Source organism: Triturus cristatus, chromosome 6 (genome assembly GCF_964204655.1).
Source record: "Triturus cristatus chromosome 6, aTriCri1.1, whole genome shotgun sequence".
Classification (NCBI taxonomy): domain Eukaryota; kingdom Metazoa; phylum Chordata; class Amphibia; order Caudata; family Salamandridae; genus Triturus; species Triturus cristatus.
The window spans coordinates 808,079,533-808,096,897 of NC_140589.1; the positions used below are offsets into that span (position 1 = coordinate 808,079,533).

Here is a 17,365-nt window from a genome sequence, read left to right on the forward strand (position 1 = left end):
CAGGATAGGTCTAATGCTGCCATACATCATTATAATAGGTCTCAGGAAGTGCTACGGGGCATTATGGAAGAGGGTGGATTGATAGACGGGTGGCGTCACACACATCCACAGGTGACGGAAGGGACTCATTTTACATATTGCACCGGGACAAGGCTCGATTACTGCTTGCTATCAAGGGGGTTAGGGACTGGCATTTGCAATGTCACACATCTTGCCAGAACCTACTCAGACCACTGCCCTGTAAGACTTACGCTCGTAACACCTGGTTATGACAAGCCTAGACCTACTTGGCGATTGCAGCCGAACGCCTTGCTGGACATAGTCTTTCACTCTGAGCTCGGGGAGGAAATACGTGATTTTTTTCTTCATAATAAAGGCTCAGCAGATAGCGTGGAGGTCATCTGGGAGGCATTTAAGGCCACCATCAGGGGGTTTTATATTTCAAAAAGATTCGGAGTATTGAGAGACATACAAAGAATACTTAGGAATATCGAACGGGACTTGAAGAGGCTGGAAGAACGAATGGAGAAACAGGTCAGACACAAAAAGATTTCAGGGAAAAACTATCTGAGTATCAAGAATCTGCTGCCAGGGAGGTTAAATTCAAAGGACGCTACTGGGTAGCTCGCCGGTACGGCGAGGGAGAGCGTCCTGGGAAGGCTTTAGCCGAAATTACACGATGCCTGCGATTTAACACTCATATATTAGAAATAGAGAGGCCGGAGGGTATGCTCTGCCAAGATACTCTTGGTATCCTCGAAGCGTTCACCTCACACTATGCCACATTATACATATCGCAGCGCCATGGCACGGTGGACCTAGATGCATTCATGGGGGATGTAGCGCTATGCTGGCTCAGTGATGCGCAGAGGGAATTCCTCAGTGCCCCATTTGAGATTGATGAGATTAGGGATGCAATCATGTCTTTGAAGAACGGGAAGGCGTCTGGTTTGGATGGCCTGCCCGCTGAATTTTATAAAAGTTACATAGACATCATGGCGCCAGTACTTAAAGAAGTCTTCGAGGAATCCCTAGAAGTCGGGATACTTCCACCCTCGATGAGGGAAGTAGTGATAACGTCCCTCTTGAAACTGGGTAAACCCCACAGCTCCTGCGACTCCTTCAAGCCGTTTTCGCTCATAAATTGCAATACAAAAATCTTAGCCAAGGTTCTGGCCAATCGCCTGACTCTTCTGATGGACTTATTCTCCCTGACCAGTCCGGCTTCGTCCCTGGTAGGCACACTGTACTGCACACTGTTTTCCCTGATAATGATTGAACCGTTGGCATCTCGGTTACGCCAGAAGCATCAGGATAAGGCGTTTCGGTGTTACCAGCGACAGCTCCTTAGATCATTGTATGCTGACGACATATCATTATACATTAGGGATCCCCAACAAAATATCAATCCCCTGCTAAGGGAATTTCTGGTCTTTGGCAGACTGTCTGGTGTCAATATTAATTGGGAGAAATCGCAGATATTTCCTCTTACACCCGCGGTTCCTAAGTTCCCGCCGGACTTTCCCCTTGAGTGGTGCGACTCTGACCTCCAATACCTCGGCATAAAGGTGACTAGAGATAAGGATGAAACAATACGACTAAACTATGGTACGGCTATTACACGGCTAGCCAGTAATGTCACACGCTGGATCTCTGGATCTCTTTACCTCTATCGTTTGCAGGTAGAGCCTCCCTTATCAAAATGATAGTACTTCCCCAATTCCTTTACCTGTTCCTTAATATTCCCTACCATCCCTGGACGTTCTTCTTTAGAACCCTGCGCACTGAACTGATTCGATTACTCTGGGGAGGTAAGCAGTCATGACTTCAATGGTCCGTACTTACGAAGCCATATGACCAAGGAGGTTTTGATATACCAGATTTCGAGGTCTACTATGTAAGCGCACAAGCCCATTATGCATACCATTGGATACGACCTACAGCATATATGCCACAAGTGGCTACTGAAGATTGTCTCGCAAATCCTATTCCATTAAACGGCCTCATTCATGAACCTGCCAGTGCACGCGGGACACCACCCACAACGGTTACCAGCACAGTAGACGCATGGAGGCGAATGGCTGGCCTCCTCAAGTCACCTTTATTGTACTCCCCGCGTCTCCTGCTATCATATCACTCAAATATGGCGCTATTGCAGGAAAAAGGTTTTCACAATATGTGCAAGCGACTACATATCGCTAAATGGGGGGACCTATTCCATGAAGGCATGTTCCGATCCCTCGAACACATGTTTCAAGCAGTGCAGCCTACACCATTAGATGTATTCTTATATGTGCGACTGAGGCAGGGGATGAGGGCAGTTATTCCTGAATTCCCTCGAGAACCGGAGAATTTTGTCCCGTTACACTTCATGCTCAGTTCTCCGGACGGTAAATATCTGGTATCGGGTATATATCGATGCATACGTATACAACAAAAGGGTGTTATTAGCCTGGCACAAACATATTGGAGTGAGGAGTTGGGACGGGAAGTTACGGACGAACAATGGTTGTATTGCTGCACACAAACTGGGCATATCTCTGCCAGCTGTAGATTAAAAGTGATACATTATAAATTTTTGCAGCGTCTATATTATACGCCTGCCAAAAAATACAGATTGAAGTTATCAGATAATGACAGGTGTGAACGGTGTGGAAGGCATGGGGCGGGATTTCTGCATTTGGCGTGGGATTGCCCGGTGGTGTGGGAGTTTTGGATGCAGATATATGAGGCCCTCGACAAAATGATAGATAGCAAACTGATGAAAGATCCACTGATAGCGCTGTTGGGTTACACTGCACAAATACCCAAAAAGTACAGGAAATTTAGTGCTATAGCTCTACTGCTAGCCAAGCGTAGGGTGGCTTGCCGGTGGGGTAGAGGATGAACCCCAAAGTTTAAGGAGTGGTTAAAAGATATTTTATACTGTCAGGAACAAATGTCTGTCTATGCTGAGACACAGCCGATAGCCTCCAGACCCAGGAACATCTGGGGTCCGCTTCAGACCTTCCTCCTCCAAGGGGAGGCGGGGGACACAGACTCACCTCCTGCAGGTGGCTCATAAATATTGTGTGATATGTGCGGGTCCCTTTGGATCCCTGGCAGTGCCTTTCAAGACAGTTGGTGCTCCCTTTTTGTGGCTGTTTGGAGATATAGTAACAATGTCTGTTCTGCTATTGACTGATAATGAACTCCTATGCTGGCCGTTTATTTTCTTGTTTTCCTCTATCTTATTCTCCCTTCCTTTTTTTTTTTATCAGTATTCTTTAGGCTATCAATGCATCATATTTGGATATGTGCTAATGGCAACCTTGAGCAATATATGTGACACATGTTAATTGTAATGCAAATAAGAGGAATGTATAGAGAGCCACATTCCAATTTACTGTAAACTGTTATGTGGATGTCAAGCTGTACGGTTATGTTCTATGAAAAAATTATAAATAAAAGGTTTAAAAAAAAAAGAACTTCCAAAGGTGGACAAATAAAAGGTGTAGTCTCTGTCTGAGTGAACTGTGGGTTTCAGGAAAGAGTCACAAGTTATCTCAATACCCAAACATCTTTATGAAAACAAAATAAACAGTCTGCGACCTCCGCCCCCAGCACAATATTGAAGGAGTATGAAGAGCATGTGATCTATAGCAGCACATGCCACAAACCTAAAAATTACTATGGAGGACCGAACAGTGGGACTGGGCTAATATCTCCAGAGACAAAATATATTTCACCTATCACAGTAAAGAAATGTTACATAAAATAATGTACCAGTGGCACAGCACTCCTGCCCACCTACACATATTTGACAATTTGAAGCCAAGCACATTTCAGGTGGTGCGGTCAAAAGGGAGTGCTAACTGTTGTCCTACACTGCTGCACAAAATTGGCATGATACTGGAATGTGGTGCTGAAAGGGATATGCCTGAAAACAGGAGTAGACTTAGCTTGAAACTTTAAGAAAGAACTAAAGGTATCTTTCTCAATACTGTAACCAAGAGCTATCTTGCCCACGCAAGGGCAATCGCACTGTGAAGGTATATATTGCATTCCTGGTTGTTTTCCTGGTAATAACAAACATGATCACTACACCACCTGAGGTACTCTCTAAAGCACAGACTGAGTGCATATCTCCCCGTCCAGCATGAGTTAGTGCTGGGTGGAGACGTAATGAAATCTTAATATGGCCACTACTTTGCTCAACAATTCTGCAGTTCAGAAAACACTAATGTCCATGACCCTACTCAATCATGAAAAAGCTTTTTATATGGTAAACCTTTTGTGAGAGCTTCACTCTCAGTTTTGGATTGGGAGGGAATTTTAAAACTGATTAAAGTGTTGTATCCTTGACCTATGTTTGTTTGAGGGGCATCGACTCCACCCTACTTGTAGTTTTCTCATGCTAAGGAAGTCCCCCTTTTGCCACTCCTTTCAATTGAACACTGGGAATCCTCCATCAACATGTTTCAGAAAAAAACAGATACTCCTTATCGACAGCAACAATAAGCAATTATGGCCAGCTTTTTTAAAAGCTAGAATTAGACCCCACTGAAAAGTGCTGCTCAGATAAAAAATAATTTGTTGAGAACAAACATATCTTCAATGAAGCGGCACCATATTTTGAAAACGTGAGTTCGGGGTGCCGCTTCATTGGCGATATTATATTTATCTGGGAAGGATGCCAGGAAGAATTGGAGGATTTTATTGGTTGGTTAAACTTGGGGGATCCCAACCTGAAGTTTACATCAGAATTTAGCAAGGACAGGGTCAACTTCCTAGACATTTGCATCAAGGAAAAGGAGGGCCAATTGGAGGTTGAACTTTACAGTAAGCCTACCGATAAAAATACCTTACTACATTATAGTAGTTTTCATCCTAAAGCACAAAGGGACAACATCCCATTTGGGCAATTCCTGTGATTACGCAGGAATTGTTCCTCTATGTGTGATTTTAATAAACATTCAGAAGTTCTCAAACAGAAATTGAAAGATCGGTGCTACCCGAGGAGACTAATCAATCAATCCTATAAAAGAGCAAAGTACTATGATCGCGAGTACATGCTGGACCAACATAGGGTCAGGAATGTGGACCAAAAGAAAGACAAAATTGTTTTTGTAAGCCAGTTCAGTGACAATAGTAATCAGATTAAAAACATCTTAAATAGAAACTGGAAGATTCTCAACGATGGGCAGAATTTGAAAATAGAAAAAACATTGTTTGCCTATAGAAAGAAAAGAAATATTAGAAATAGCTTAGTAAAGACCTATAGGAATTGTAACAAAGAGGGGCAAGGTACCCTATAAGGGCAATAGGTAACAATAAATGTGGTACCTGTTCAATTTGTGTACATTTCTTAGTAGCAAAAAACATTGTTCACAATGGCCAGGAGATTAAGTGCAGTAGTCTCAACAATTGCCGTAGTAAAAATCTAGTGTACCTGCTGATCTGCCCATGCGGACGGGTTACATGGGCGAGACCAGCCGGGAACTCAGGTTCAGGGTTCAAGAACACAAATTGGCATTAAGAACAGGGAAAGAAAATGCACCCCTAACGGAGCATTTCTTGAGGCTGGGACACAGCTGTGAGGACTTGCGGTGGTTCATACTCGAGAAAATATCTGGAAACATGAGAGGGGGGACATAAATAAAAAAAGAAAACTGAGAGAACAATGATTTATTTGTAAACTAAATACTGTACAGAAAGGGTTAAATTCTCATGAGGACTGGATGTCGATAATTTCTTAAAAACCGTATATATGTGCCAACAATTTCTGTAGATTTGTTGTTACTAGTATGAGTCAATCAATCAATCAAGCAGTTCTGGACCATACAGCGGATATAGGATTAGTCTGTAGAATAGATAGATTCATATTATCCACCCATGCTTATTGTAACAGAAGAGGTCTTAGACAACAAAAAATATATATAAATAATTGGATGGATGACCGATTGTTTCAATCAGACAGTAACTAGTCGAGGGAAGATTTGGTCACTATCTCTAATCAGGTCAGAGATAAAAATAGGGATAACGAAATAAAAATCAAAATAGATATAATAAAAAAGGGGGGTATATCACCATGAGCTATAATGACAAAATTAAAAAAGTAGATGATGGTAGATATAGAAACAATGATGTTCCTACATAACAGAAATTTGAACTATGAGTGGTTATTAGCCCCCATTTCAATGTATGTTCAATATGGGATGAATTTTGATCTTGATGTGGATGTAAAGGTAAGTAATTAAATAAAGAAAAGAGATCTATGGATTCACAAGAGGAATGTATCTAAACGATAAACCCTAATAAAGTTTTTCGTGTTTACGAAATGAACTTAAAAAGAAATAGAAAGGAACGATGTGGACGGCCTGCTAAGAAAAACATCAATCACCCGGTGACGTATGATGTAGGGAGGGAAGTAGGCACGCCCCGCGTTCAACATATCACGCCTGAAATAGGGCTTTAAAAACAGATGACCGGCATGGCGCAAAGAGACGGAAAGAAAGCACCAGGACGGACGTACAAAAACGGCGCCAGTTTTCGGCTTTTAAATAAATAGGTAAGCGTGTGACTCAAAGATGGGTTCCTAATCGTCAATCTCTATTAGGCACAAGGAGAGAAGCTATAATAATATAATATTCAAAATAGAAAACTTTTGCTATTATCGTAACATTGAGAATGGGAGAAATAGCGTTTCTCACAATCATAGAAGACTGCAAGTAGTGTTCGTTAAGCTAGCGGATTACAGGCTGTGAGCGAAGACAAAAATGGGCTAACTAATCATGATTTCAACTTGGTATCTATTACCCAGGGCAACAACTAGATGTGGAGCAAAGTTTAATGTATATTTTGCCATATAACACTCGGCAATTTTCCTTTTTTCCGCGTAGTTGCAAACACATTGAGTCCAATTAGACGTGATGTAGGGGGGTGTGACTAAATACTTGCCATATAATATTGGAAGAAACAAAGGGAGACATGATTCTAAATGTCGGTAATGAAGTTGTTTAGTCGTTCCCACAGTGCAGGAAAGGAGGCTTTAATTAGATTTTTTCGTATACTTAATGCAGGAATTATATTTAAACAAATTCACTTTACATTTCAGAGCCTGATATTACGAAAGAAAAGTTCGAGTGGAATTATAAATCAATGCGGGTTCCTTGGATTAACAGTGGAGACAAAGTAAGCGGGTACAAGACTCCCCATTATAAATAGAGGAAACATACCCAACTGAATATAGGAACCTTATCTCTACAAACAAGGTAGATAAATATGGTAAATAAGGAATTAAAATTATGATGAAACCAGTAAAGAAAAGAGAGAGGATAAAAGGTTAACTAATGGCTAAAATTGCATTCATATAATTAAATACAGGGCGCAGGCGGAGGCTGTGACTTTCCAACTAAGGCCAGGTTGCCGCTATATACCAGGTGCCAGAGTTACACACGACAAAAATTATGAGGTAAGATATGAGGGGAGGACCCCATTGGAGATCTATCAGGAACAAAAATAGAAGTGAAAGAAAGTGTAATTTAACACACAGATCTAACAATATATAAAATAGATTTTTTCTTATTTTTTCTTTATGTGTGTCCCTAGATAAAAAATGGAATAATCGGGGCTCACAGTATTGAGGAGACTATTTGAACTTAGGGGCAGTTCTATCGCCTCAAGTAAGTTGTTATCATATATCATTCATTATAGCTCCTGTATAGAGTGATGCAGATACTGACGCAGTAGTGCGTAGTTGATGGGCTAGATGAAGAAACTACCCTATGATTTGTGTGAATGATGTTAGACTGAGTAAGTGAGATTGAGTGCTCAAGTGGGTTGAGACTATGTTGGTTTGTGGTATTGGCATAAAAAATATTTCTATTAGATGTAGGATAAGATATATGAAAGGTGTTAGTTGATTGAGGACATTACATTATAAATGTGGATATAATGTAGATTGGAATGATGTTACTGTATTTTATTTTGAAAAAATATATATCTGATTATGTCCATAGATTTTAAAAGAACGGGAGTCACAAAAACTACTGTCTTGAAAAAGAAGGCGTTATATGATTAGTCCTTCGAAACGCGTCGACGCTCTCACTATAGCCACAAATCTGTTTGTATACAAAATGATTTTAGATACCTATGACTTACAAAAAAAAAAAAACAGGACTAAGGTGGTCTAACTCTCTGTTTTGATTGTGGCAACTGATGACAAATGTTATTGTCTATCTTTTTAAACACTCTCGTGAAATGATTTTGGCATTTTTATGATGAACTGGTTTTAAATATTGAATGTAATGCAAATGCTTTTTTGTGATCTTCTTGATCAAAATGTTTTTTATACAATGTTTTTTTGATTGAATGTATTATTTTTAATAAACTTCAGCCATCAATCCATCTATTACTGGTTTTTGTGCCAATACGCAACAGACTCAAGAGTGTGAGTGGCCCATTAGAGTGGACCCGAGTGAATGTTACGTGGATTATGAATGCGAATTGAGGTAGGGATATCTAATTCTTCCCAGAGGACAACTTTATATAAAAAAAATAATTGTTACCAGAAAACATGGAGCTAAATCGGCAGTGCAGTGAGGTATTCTACTTTATCAGTCTGACACCACTCCAAGTCCCTTTCACTTAATCAAACTTTAGAAGGCAGACTTTTTGGCAATACAAAAGGCGGAAACCACATAAATAAATCTTTTGAGCTTTTTATATCAGGCTAACTTTCGAAATGGTCGAAGAGAGTGGGCGTGAACAATAATTATTACAAGAGTTAAAATTCTTTATTTGAATCGCTGAATGAGGCTTTGTCTTGCTTAACTACCTTCTACATTACATACTGTGATTTCCTTACATCTTATGGTTTTAACTTGAATTTCGGATACAGCTCAACACCTGCCAGGCAAGAATAATTATCTTGCATTGTCATTATTTGAGTTTCACCTTTATACATAAATCACAGATCAAAAGCGAATGATTCTTTTGGAGCACGTCAGGTAGCGCCTAGAATCATTTACCTTGAAAAGTGGCAGGAAAAGGCGAGAAAATAAATTACGTCATGAATAGAATAAAAAAACAAGTGAGACGGGGGTGGAACGGGTGGGGGGGAGTTGGGGATCGTTTTAAAAGCATACATCCTGTAAAGACATTATTAATAAAGGGGTTGGATACCCCGGCAGGACTTAAAACACTTATCCTAGGGTACAAAAGAATGTATCTATGTAGCGACGGAATTGTATTATGTACGAACCAAGGTGTGGTATGTAAAGAATACGGATGCTACAAACATCTATTATGGTACTTTTGTATTGCGAAACCCTGAAAACCAATAAAATATGTTTAAAAAAAATGAATAGAATAAAAAACCTTTTCAAACCTTAATATTTCTTTATATTTAAGACGGTAACAGAAGAAGAAAACTGCAATCTAATATTCAGGCTGGGCTGTATTGTTTTTATAACCCATTAACCTAAAAAAGTGTCTGACTCTAAATTACAAAACCGCGTCAATACCAAATTATTATTCTTATGTAATTAATGCACAGGAAACAAGCAGAACATAAATAACAAATCTCTACAAAAAGCTTGTTAACAAGGAAATGTTTATGGAAGGAAAATCAGACAGTCTTCAAGCACCTACCTTAATGGCATGATAAAGAAAAACACCATGCATAGCTTCTCGAATGGCCTCCATTCCTCGAAAAGAAAATGACAAATTGGAGAGCCCACCACTGATTTTGGCTCCAGGAAGTGTCTCCTAAGGTAGCAGTAAAGAAGGATAATGTTACTTACCCAGTAAGCATCTGTTCTTGGCATATAGAGCTGTAGATTCACATGCTTTGCATACTCCTGCCATCTAGTGTTGGATCCGGATGTTTGCAAGTTGTTTTTCTTTGAAGAAGTCTTTCCTAGTCATGAGGTAAGGTGACTCCTCCTTTTGGGGATAGTGTGCATGGTTTCGACTCCATTGTTAGATTGTTTTCCCGCAAGAGGGTGAGAATGGAGTAAGTAAGTGTAGTATAGAGATGTCCATTTGTATAAATGTATAATAAATAACTGCAACAACTACAGGTACCCGGGGAGGCGGGTGGACGCATGTGAATCTACAGCTCTATAGGCCAAGAACAGATGTTTACTGGGTAAGTAACATTATCCGTTCAAGGCATGTGTGCTGTAGATACACATGCTTTGCATAGACTATAAAGCAGTATTCTTCCAAAGCGGTGGCTAACCTGTAGCCGTTGCAGTTGTTTGGAAGAGTGTTTTAAGTACTGCTTGGCCTACATTAGCTTGTTGTCATGCTAACACATCTACACAATAGTGTTTGGTAAATGTGTGTGGTGTAGACCATGTAGCTACTTTACATATGTCAGCTAAAGGGATGTTACCTAAAAAGGCCACAGAAGCCCCATTCTGGTGAGTGGAATGCGCTCTAGGGGTATAGTCAAAGTCCTTTTGGCTTTAGCATAGCATATTTGAATGCATTTACCAATCCATCTCGCAATACCAGATTTAGGGATAGCATTGGCTTTGTGAGGTGGAGCAAATGATACAAATAGTTGTTTTGTTTTGCAAAAGTCCTTTGTTCTATCTATGTAGTACAATAAAGCTCTTTTAACTTCTAGCGTGTGAAGAGCGCGTTCTGCTACGGAATCCGGTTGAGGAAAGAAAACTGGTATCTCAACCGATTGATTTATATGAAAAGCAGAAACTACTTTGGGAAGGAATCTGGGATTGGTTCGGAGAAATATCTTGTCTTTGTGTAGCTGAAAGAATGGTTCTTCTAGCGTTAATGCCTGTAGTTCACCAACTCTCCTCAGTGACGCGGTAGCAATGAGGAAAGCGACTTTCCATTAGAGAAACTGTAAAAGGCATTTGTGTAATGGCTCAAAAGGTGGACCCATCAGCCTTGTGAGGACAATGTTGAGATTCCAGACTGAGGCAGGAGGAATCCTTGGTGGAATTACCCTTTTTAAACTTTCCATTAAGGCCTTGATTACTGGAACTCTGAAGAGTGACAGATGTTGCCTATTTTGTAAGTATGCAGCTACAGCTGCAAGGTGCAAACGAATAGACGTGTAGGTCAGTCCTGTTTGTTGTAAATGTAACAAAAACAGATAATGTTTTGTATAAAAGAGTCTAAAGGATTGACTTTGTTGTTGTTACAATGTACCGCAAATCTCTTCCATTTTGCAGCATAGCAAGTTCTGGTGGTAGGCTTTCTTTCTTCTTTTAGAATAGTCATACAATCTGGTGGTAAATTTAGGTACCCAAACTCTATGACTTCAGGAGCCAAATCGCTAAATTCAGTTATTTGGGATTTAGATGTCTGATTTCTCCATGGTTCTGTGTGAGAAGACTGAAGTTCAGGCAAAGTTTTTGATGTGCAACTAGTGACAGCTCAAACAGTGTGGTGTACCATGGTTAACGAGCCCATGTGGGAGCTACCAGAATTAGTATGAGGGATGTTTGCCTGAGCATCCGAACCACCCATGGAATGAGCGGGAGAGGCAGAAAAGCATAGGCAAATATCCCTGACCAATTGATCTATAGGGCATTGCCCTTTGATTGCAGGTGTGGGTACCTGGCACCGAAGTTTGGGCATTTTGTGTTTTCGGCTGTGGCGAATAGGTCTATTTGTGGACATCCCCACTGTTGGAAGTACGGAAGGAGAACCTGGGGGTTAAGTTCCCACTTGTGAATTTGTTTCCTTCTTCTGCTGAGATCGGCAATTTAATTGTTTACTCCTGGGAGATGTTCTGCCAGGAGATAAATGTTGTGATGGATCGCTCAATTCCAAATGGCTTGAGCGAGTGTTGACAGTTGCAGCAAGTGTGTCACCCTTGCTTCTGCACATAATACATTGCTGTCATGTTGTCCGTCCGGACTAGGACGGTTTAGGCTACAAGATGAGTCTGAAAAGCTTTTAGTGCTAGGAAGACAGCTAAGAGCTTCAGATAGTTGATGTGGAGAGTCTTGTGTTTGTTGCTCCATCAGCCTTGTATTGAGTAATGTTTGAGATGAGCACCCCAACCTGTTAGAGATGCGTCTGCTGTGAGTACGATCTGTGGAACAGGGTCTATGAAAGGCCAGACTGCTGATAAGTTTTGTGGGTTCCAGCACTGCAGAGAGCTATGTGTATGGCTGTCTACCAACACTAGATCGGTTAATAGACCCTGTTATGGATTCCACTGAAGTGCTAAGCACTCTTGTAGGGGGCGCATGTAAAGCCGTGCATGGGGTTCAATTTCTATGCAAGACACCATCATTCCTAGTAGATGCATGAACACTGGCTGGTAATGGTTGGTTGGGCTGAAACTGTTGAATGGCAGCTTGAATATTGTGTATTCTGGCTAAATTGGGAGAAGCTAGAGCTTTGACTGTGTCTAGAGTGGCGCCTAGGTAGGACTGCATCTGTGAGGGACGTAGGTGAGACTTTTGTGCATTGATAGTAAAGCTCAATCGATGAAGTAGATCTACAGTGATCTGTTTGTGCCGCAGACAGTTTTGATGAGTGCTGACTTTGATGAGCCAGTCGTCGAAGTAGGGAAAGACGTGAATTTGTTGCCTTCTGAGGTGAGCAGTGACTACTGCCAGGCATTTGGTAAAAAAGGGCGCTGTAGTCACTCCGAAAGGAAGAACCTTGAACTGGCAGTGCTTGCCTGCTATCACAAATCTGATGTATTTGCAATTAGCTGGATGAATTGGAACATTAAAATATGTGTCCTTCAAATCTAGGTTTAAAACCTGAAATCCTTAACCTGAAATCCTGAGGAAGATCCTAGTGTTAAACTCTCTAGCTGCGGTGTCTGCTGCATCTAGAGCACAACGAATAGAGGAATTGGAAATGAGCTTATCCTCATTCACTAAGTCTTGTGCTTTAGCCTTATGTTCGTATGGGAGATATTGGAGTAATTGCTCCATTTCGTCCCAGTGTACTCTGTCATATCTAGCTAAAAGGCCTTGGGTATTTGCAATGCGTCATTGATTTTCAGCCTGAGCTGCTATGAGCTTGCCAGAAGCATCAATTAGTAATCACGGAGGAGCATCCCCTGATGTCTGAGAATTTGCTCTCTTACGAGCATTTGATACGACTAGGGAATATAATGGCACTTGTCCCTTGATAAAAATGGGGTCTGTAGGAGAGGCCTTATATTTCTTGTCCACTCTAGGTGTTAAGATGTGTGCTCTGACTGGATCTTTAAAAATCTCATCAGCATGTCGCATCCTGCCTTTAAGCATTGGAAGTGATTGTGATGACCTGTGTGTAGATGCTAAGGTCTTAAACAAAAAATCTCCTTCTAGTGATTCTTTGTGGAGCTCTACCCCATGGTAATGTGCAGCCCTGGCAATGAGTTCTTGGTGTGATGCATTGTCGTCTGGAGGAGATGGTTTGGCTGGATAAAGATCTGGATCTGTATCACCTGAAGGATCCACCGTGTAATCTGTCCATGGATCTGTTGGAATAGCCATCTCCCCCATCATCTGCATCATCATCATCATAATGATGAGATTGATGAGAACCCGGAGGTGTAATTTGCAAAGGATTCTCAGGTGCTAATGGAGGTGCTGGAGGTGTAGGCGATGGTATATGAAAAGGACTTTGCAGCCACAGACTTTCTCTTCAAGGGGATTTTGTAAGTGCCCTCTTCTTGAATCTTGCATTTCTGAGGTGGCTTTACATAAATATGGCCAGTGTCAGGGTTAATATGGAGCCTCTTTTGCTTCTGATCGGGTGGTAACAGAATAGTGTCCAATTTTGGATCCAAAGGGGTCTCCTTGAGTTTTGGGTGTCGATGGAGGCTGACCTTTCGGCGCGGAAGGTTTTGGCTCCAAAGGCTGCTTGGCTTTTGGCGCAGAGGATATCAGCTCCGAGTCAGATTTGTGCTTCGAACCGGAGGCTTTCAGCTCCGCGGAGGCTTTCCGTGGACTCGGTCCCGAGCCGGAAGGCTTGACTGTTAGTTTTGGTGCCAGGCCTGAAGACGGGGCATCAAAAACATCCTCTCGGTGCCGACCTTGGTCAGAAGGCAGAGGTGGTGCTGAAGCCTTGTGTTTTTTCAGAGTTTGTGGGTGCAAGGGGTCTTCGGTACTTACGTCACCTTGTCCCTGCTGCAGTTCTTCGGCATCTAGGTCTATCTCGAGCTTTGATCGGAAAAGGCTTCCCCCTCCTCTGCCGCTAACGCCTCGATGTCCGGCGTGTTTCAATGCTTTGATGCTGCATCTCACAACATCGAGCCCGACGATCGCGAAGAGTCATCTTTGATCTGAACGATCTGCAAGTGGGGCAGTCTTCTTGTGCTCCGGAGACACGCACAAGTTACACACTTTGTGTGAGTTGGTGCGTGGATACTTCACGTGGGACTGAGAACAAAATTTAAACGGAGTCTGATCCATCAACCGAGAGCTGACCGGGCACAGTTAGGCTTCGAAGGCCGTCCATGAAGCTTTCCGATCGAAAAGTCGATTCCGATGTCGAAACGATATGCGGAGAAGTGGGAAACTCGTACGGAAACAATACCATCGAGGGTAGAGAGGATTGCGCGTCGAAGGGAACCCGAAGAACGGTTTCGAAACGGAGCGCAACAATACACGTCTGAGCTCGATGGCGGAAAAAAACAATCTAACAATGGAGTCGATGACCATGCGCAGTATCACCGAAAGGGGGAGTAACCTTACCTCATGACTAGGAAAGACTTCTTCGAAGAAAAACAAGTTGTAAACATCTGGACCCAACACTAGATGGCAGGAGTATAGCAAAACATGTGTATCTACAGCACACATGCCTCGAACATAATATTATAATGATTTCATAGTTACACAGCAAAAAACACATGAACAATCAAAGCATAGATACGTTTCCTTAAAGTGTTTTATGAATCTTCTTATTTTAACTTTATGTTGCTGAACAATACACTACTTACCTAGACTATAAATGTGCCTTTCATAATTATTTCAGTCTCAAAAAACATGCACACTAACAAACCAAGTGACAAAATATATCAACCAAGTAAGATTTACTCACTGAAGTACTAATGTTGAACTTGCTTCAGTTTCAGAGTACCTCAAAAGGAATACCAAGTTGTTTATTAAGATTCTCCTAGTAATAAGGGTCATAAATCCAGTCACCACACCTACCATATTTCAATGGTGGCGCACATGCCCATGCATTCCTTGCTAGAGGCCACTACATCCTATGGGGCGTAATACCATATCTTTTATCCCATCATTGTTAAGAATTAAGGGGCAGTCATGCTTAGAGTCCCACTGGAAAAAATGGTTTGAGTGGTTCAACAAAGAGAATTAACATTACTACTAAAGTCACATTTTTGCTCCCATTATATACACTCCATCTATTCAAAAGCTTGACCAAATGTCCAAGCTATACCAGAGGGAAAGAAGCTGGGCAAACTACTTACTGGAAAAATAGTTTAGGCAACACAACCTATTATACTAATGAGGTTTCACCACCCAAAATAGGACTAAGACAGCAAGGCTTACAGTAAGTGAGAAGACGAGCACTGGCTGTAGCTCTGAAAATAGCAACAAAAAGGAATGCCTTCAACATGCAATTTTAGAGGGCAGAGCATGTACAGAATACGCTTTGGTACCTTTCTGAATGGAATCAAAAGGCAAATCATAACATTTTCTTCTGGGAGACAAATGCTGCTTTTAATTAATGTTTTAAATACCAACTGAGTACAGCATGATTCCTGGCCCCTAACAGATGTGACCAAGGTCTATGCTTAGCCAAAGTCTCACGTGTTTTCACTGAATTAAATGTGCATTCCTTTCACACAGATAACACAAGCTGCTGATGACACTGAACCTGTGGCCATCGCCATGGCATTAGAATCCATCACTGGAATGAGTGATGTAAGCATTTTCATACGAAAGACAGAGGGAGTAAAATTCCTATAAATACTAAGGTGTAATAAGGGACAACAACTGTCAAGCAGCCATTTACAGTCTCAGTCTTACAAACGTTTTTTTTAAAGACCTTTCACCATGTCAATAATATTATCCACCCTTAGTGTTGTATGAGGATTATGAAACCAAATGAAGCATTACCTTCAGTTCCTGTGAAGATTAGACAGCCTTATACAGAAACTATTTATGTGGAGAGCTGCCATGCCGTACTAAAAACAAGTGACAGGCTCAAAAGCATAAACAATATTGTCATAACTTCAGTTCACAGATGTAACGCCCTCTAGGGTGAATGGCGTATCATTAATTTTAATGATCATACTCCGGATTTAGTTAATTCCTTTTGGAGTGGCCTTATCATCTTGGGTAAGACCAAACAGACAAAGGACAGATGGATTAATTATTAGCTTAGCACACAATGACCCAAAATATGGATTCCTCAAATTCCAATAAGATGGACTATATCATCCCCATCCCTATCTCCCGAGAATTACTGGTTACAATACATCCGGGTGGCAGGGAAATCCCTGCCACCCGGATGTATTGTAACTGGTAATTCTCAGGAGAGGGGCATGATATAGTCCATCTCATTGGATTTTGAGGAATCGGTGTTTCTTAACAGATTCCTGCATGCTTTCCTCTGGTATTTCATAAAGAGATATTGGCAGCTTTCACCAGCAGAAGTCTGTATGTGAAATACTGAAATACTTCAGACATATGCAGGTAATTTTGTAACCCTGATTTGACCAGTAACTTCTGTTAAGGGCCTAAATGGAATGAACATGGGACTCAAAATGAGGCACAGACAATGTTTTCTTTTTTTTATTCCGTCCAGTAGCATTAGGAAATTAAGGCAGGATAATACGGCCCATCCTAGAGAGGAAACAGTATATAAACCCATAAAATGACAACAAAATAGACACTCTTCTCTAAACAGTAAGCACCCGACACAAGAAGGTCAGGTACTCTTCCAAGTCAAAAGCATATTATTTCCCAAAATAACAGAAGACGTTCAGACACCCAATTAGGGTATGGTAAATAAAGATCCACAATTTCAAGATAAAGCTCAAATTTTGGGGGATTTCTTTGTATCCACTGGACAGGGGAGATTGAGAGCATTCTGTGTATGTGGGTGTGAGAAAGTGGATTATTAGTTGGGTGGATGGTAGTCCACCACAAGTAATAATGTCACTATTCTTGTGAGGTCCAATAAAGGTTACAGGAATTTAAAACGGAGCTCAACCACTTGTAGCTATGGCACAGAGTAAACAAGCTTAACTTGAGCAAATATGTTAAGCATTTAGCAGTACCACATAGTTACAAAGTCAAACACACAACACAATAAAAAAAAAAGAAAACACACTGCAATCTATAAAAATAGACAATATGCTAATGAACAAAATCCCATCAGAATGAGAAAGAGCCAATAAGGGAAACCAGAGCTATGA

At 41.2% G+C, this 17,365-nt stretch overlaps 1 protein-coding gene across 1 annotated transcript in view; it reads right to left on the reverse strand.

Moving 5' to 3' along the window:
• Positions 1–17,365, reverse strand: part of MTR (5-methyltetrahydrofolate-homocysteine methyltransferase) — a 456,618-nt gene that overhangs the window by 234,928 nt on the left and 204,325 nt on the right. The window contains exon 17 of the mRNA XM_085611389.1: positions 9,634–9,750. Coding sequence (XP_085467515.1) covers positions 9,634–9,750 — 117 coding nt within the window. The remainder of the gene's footprint in view (positions 1–9,633; positions 9,751–17,365) is intronic.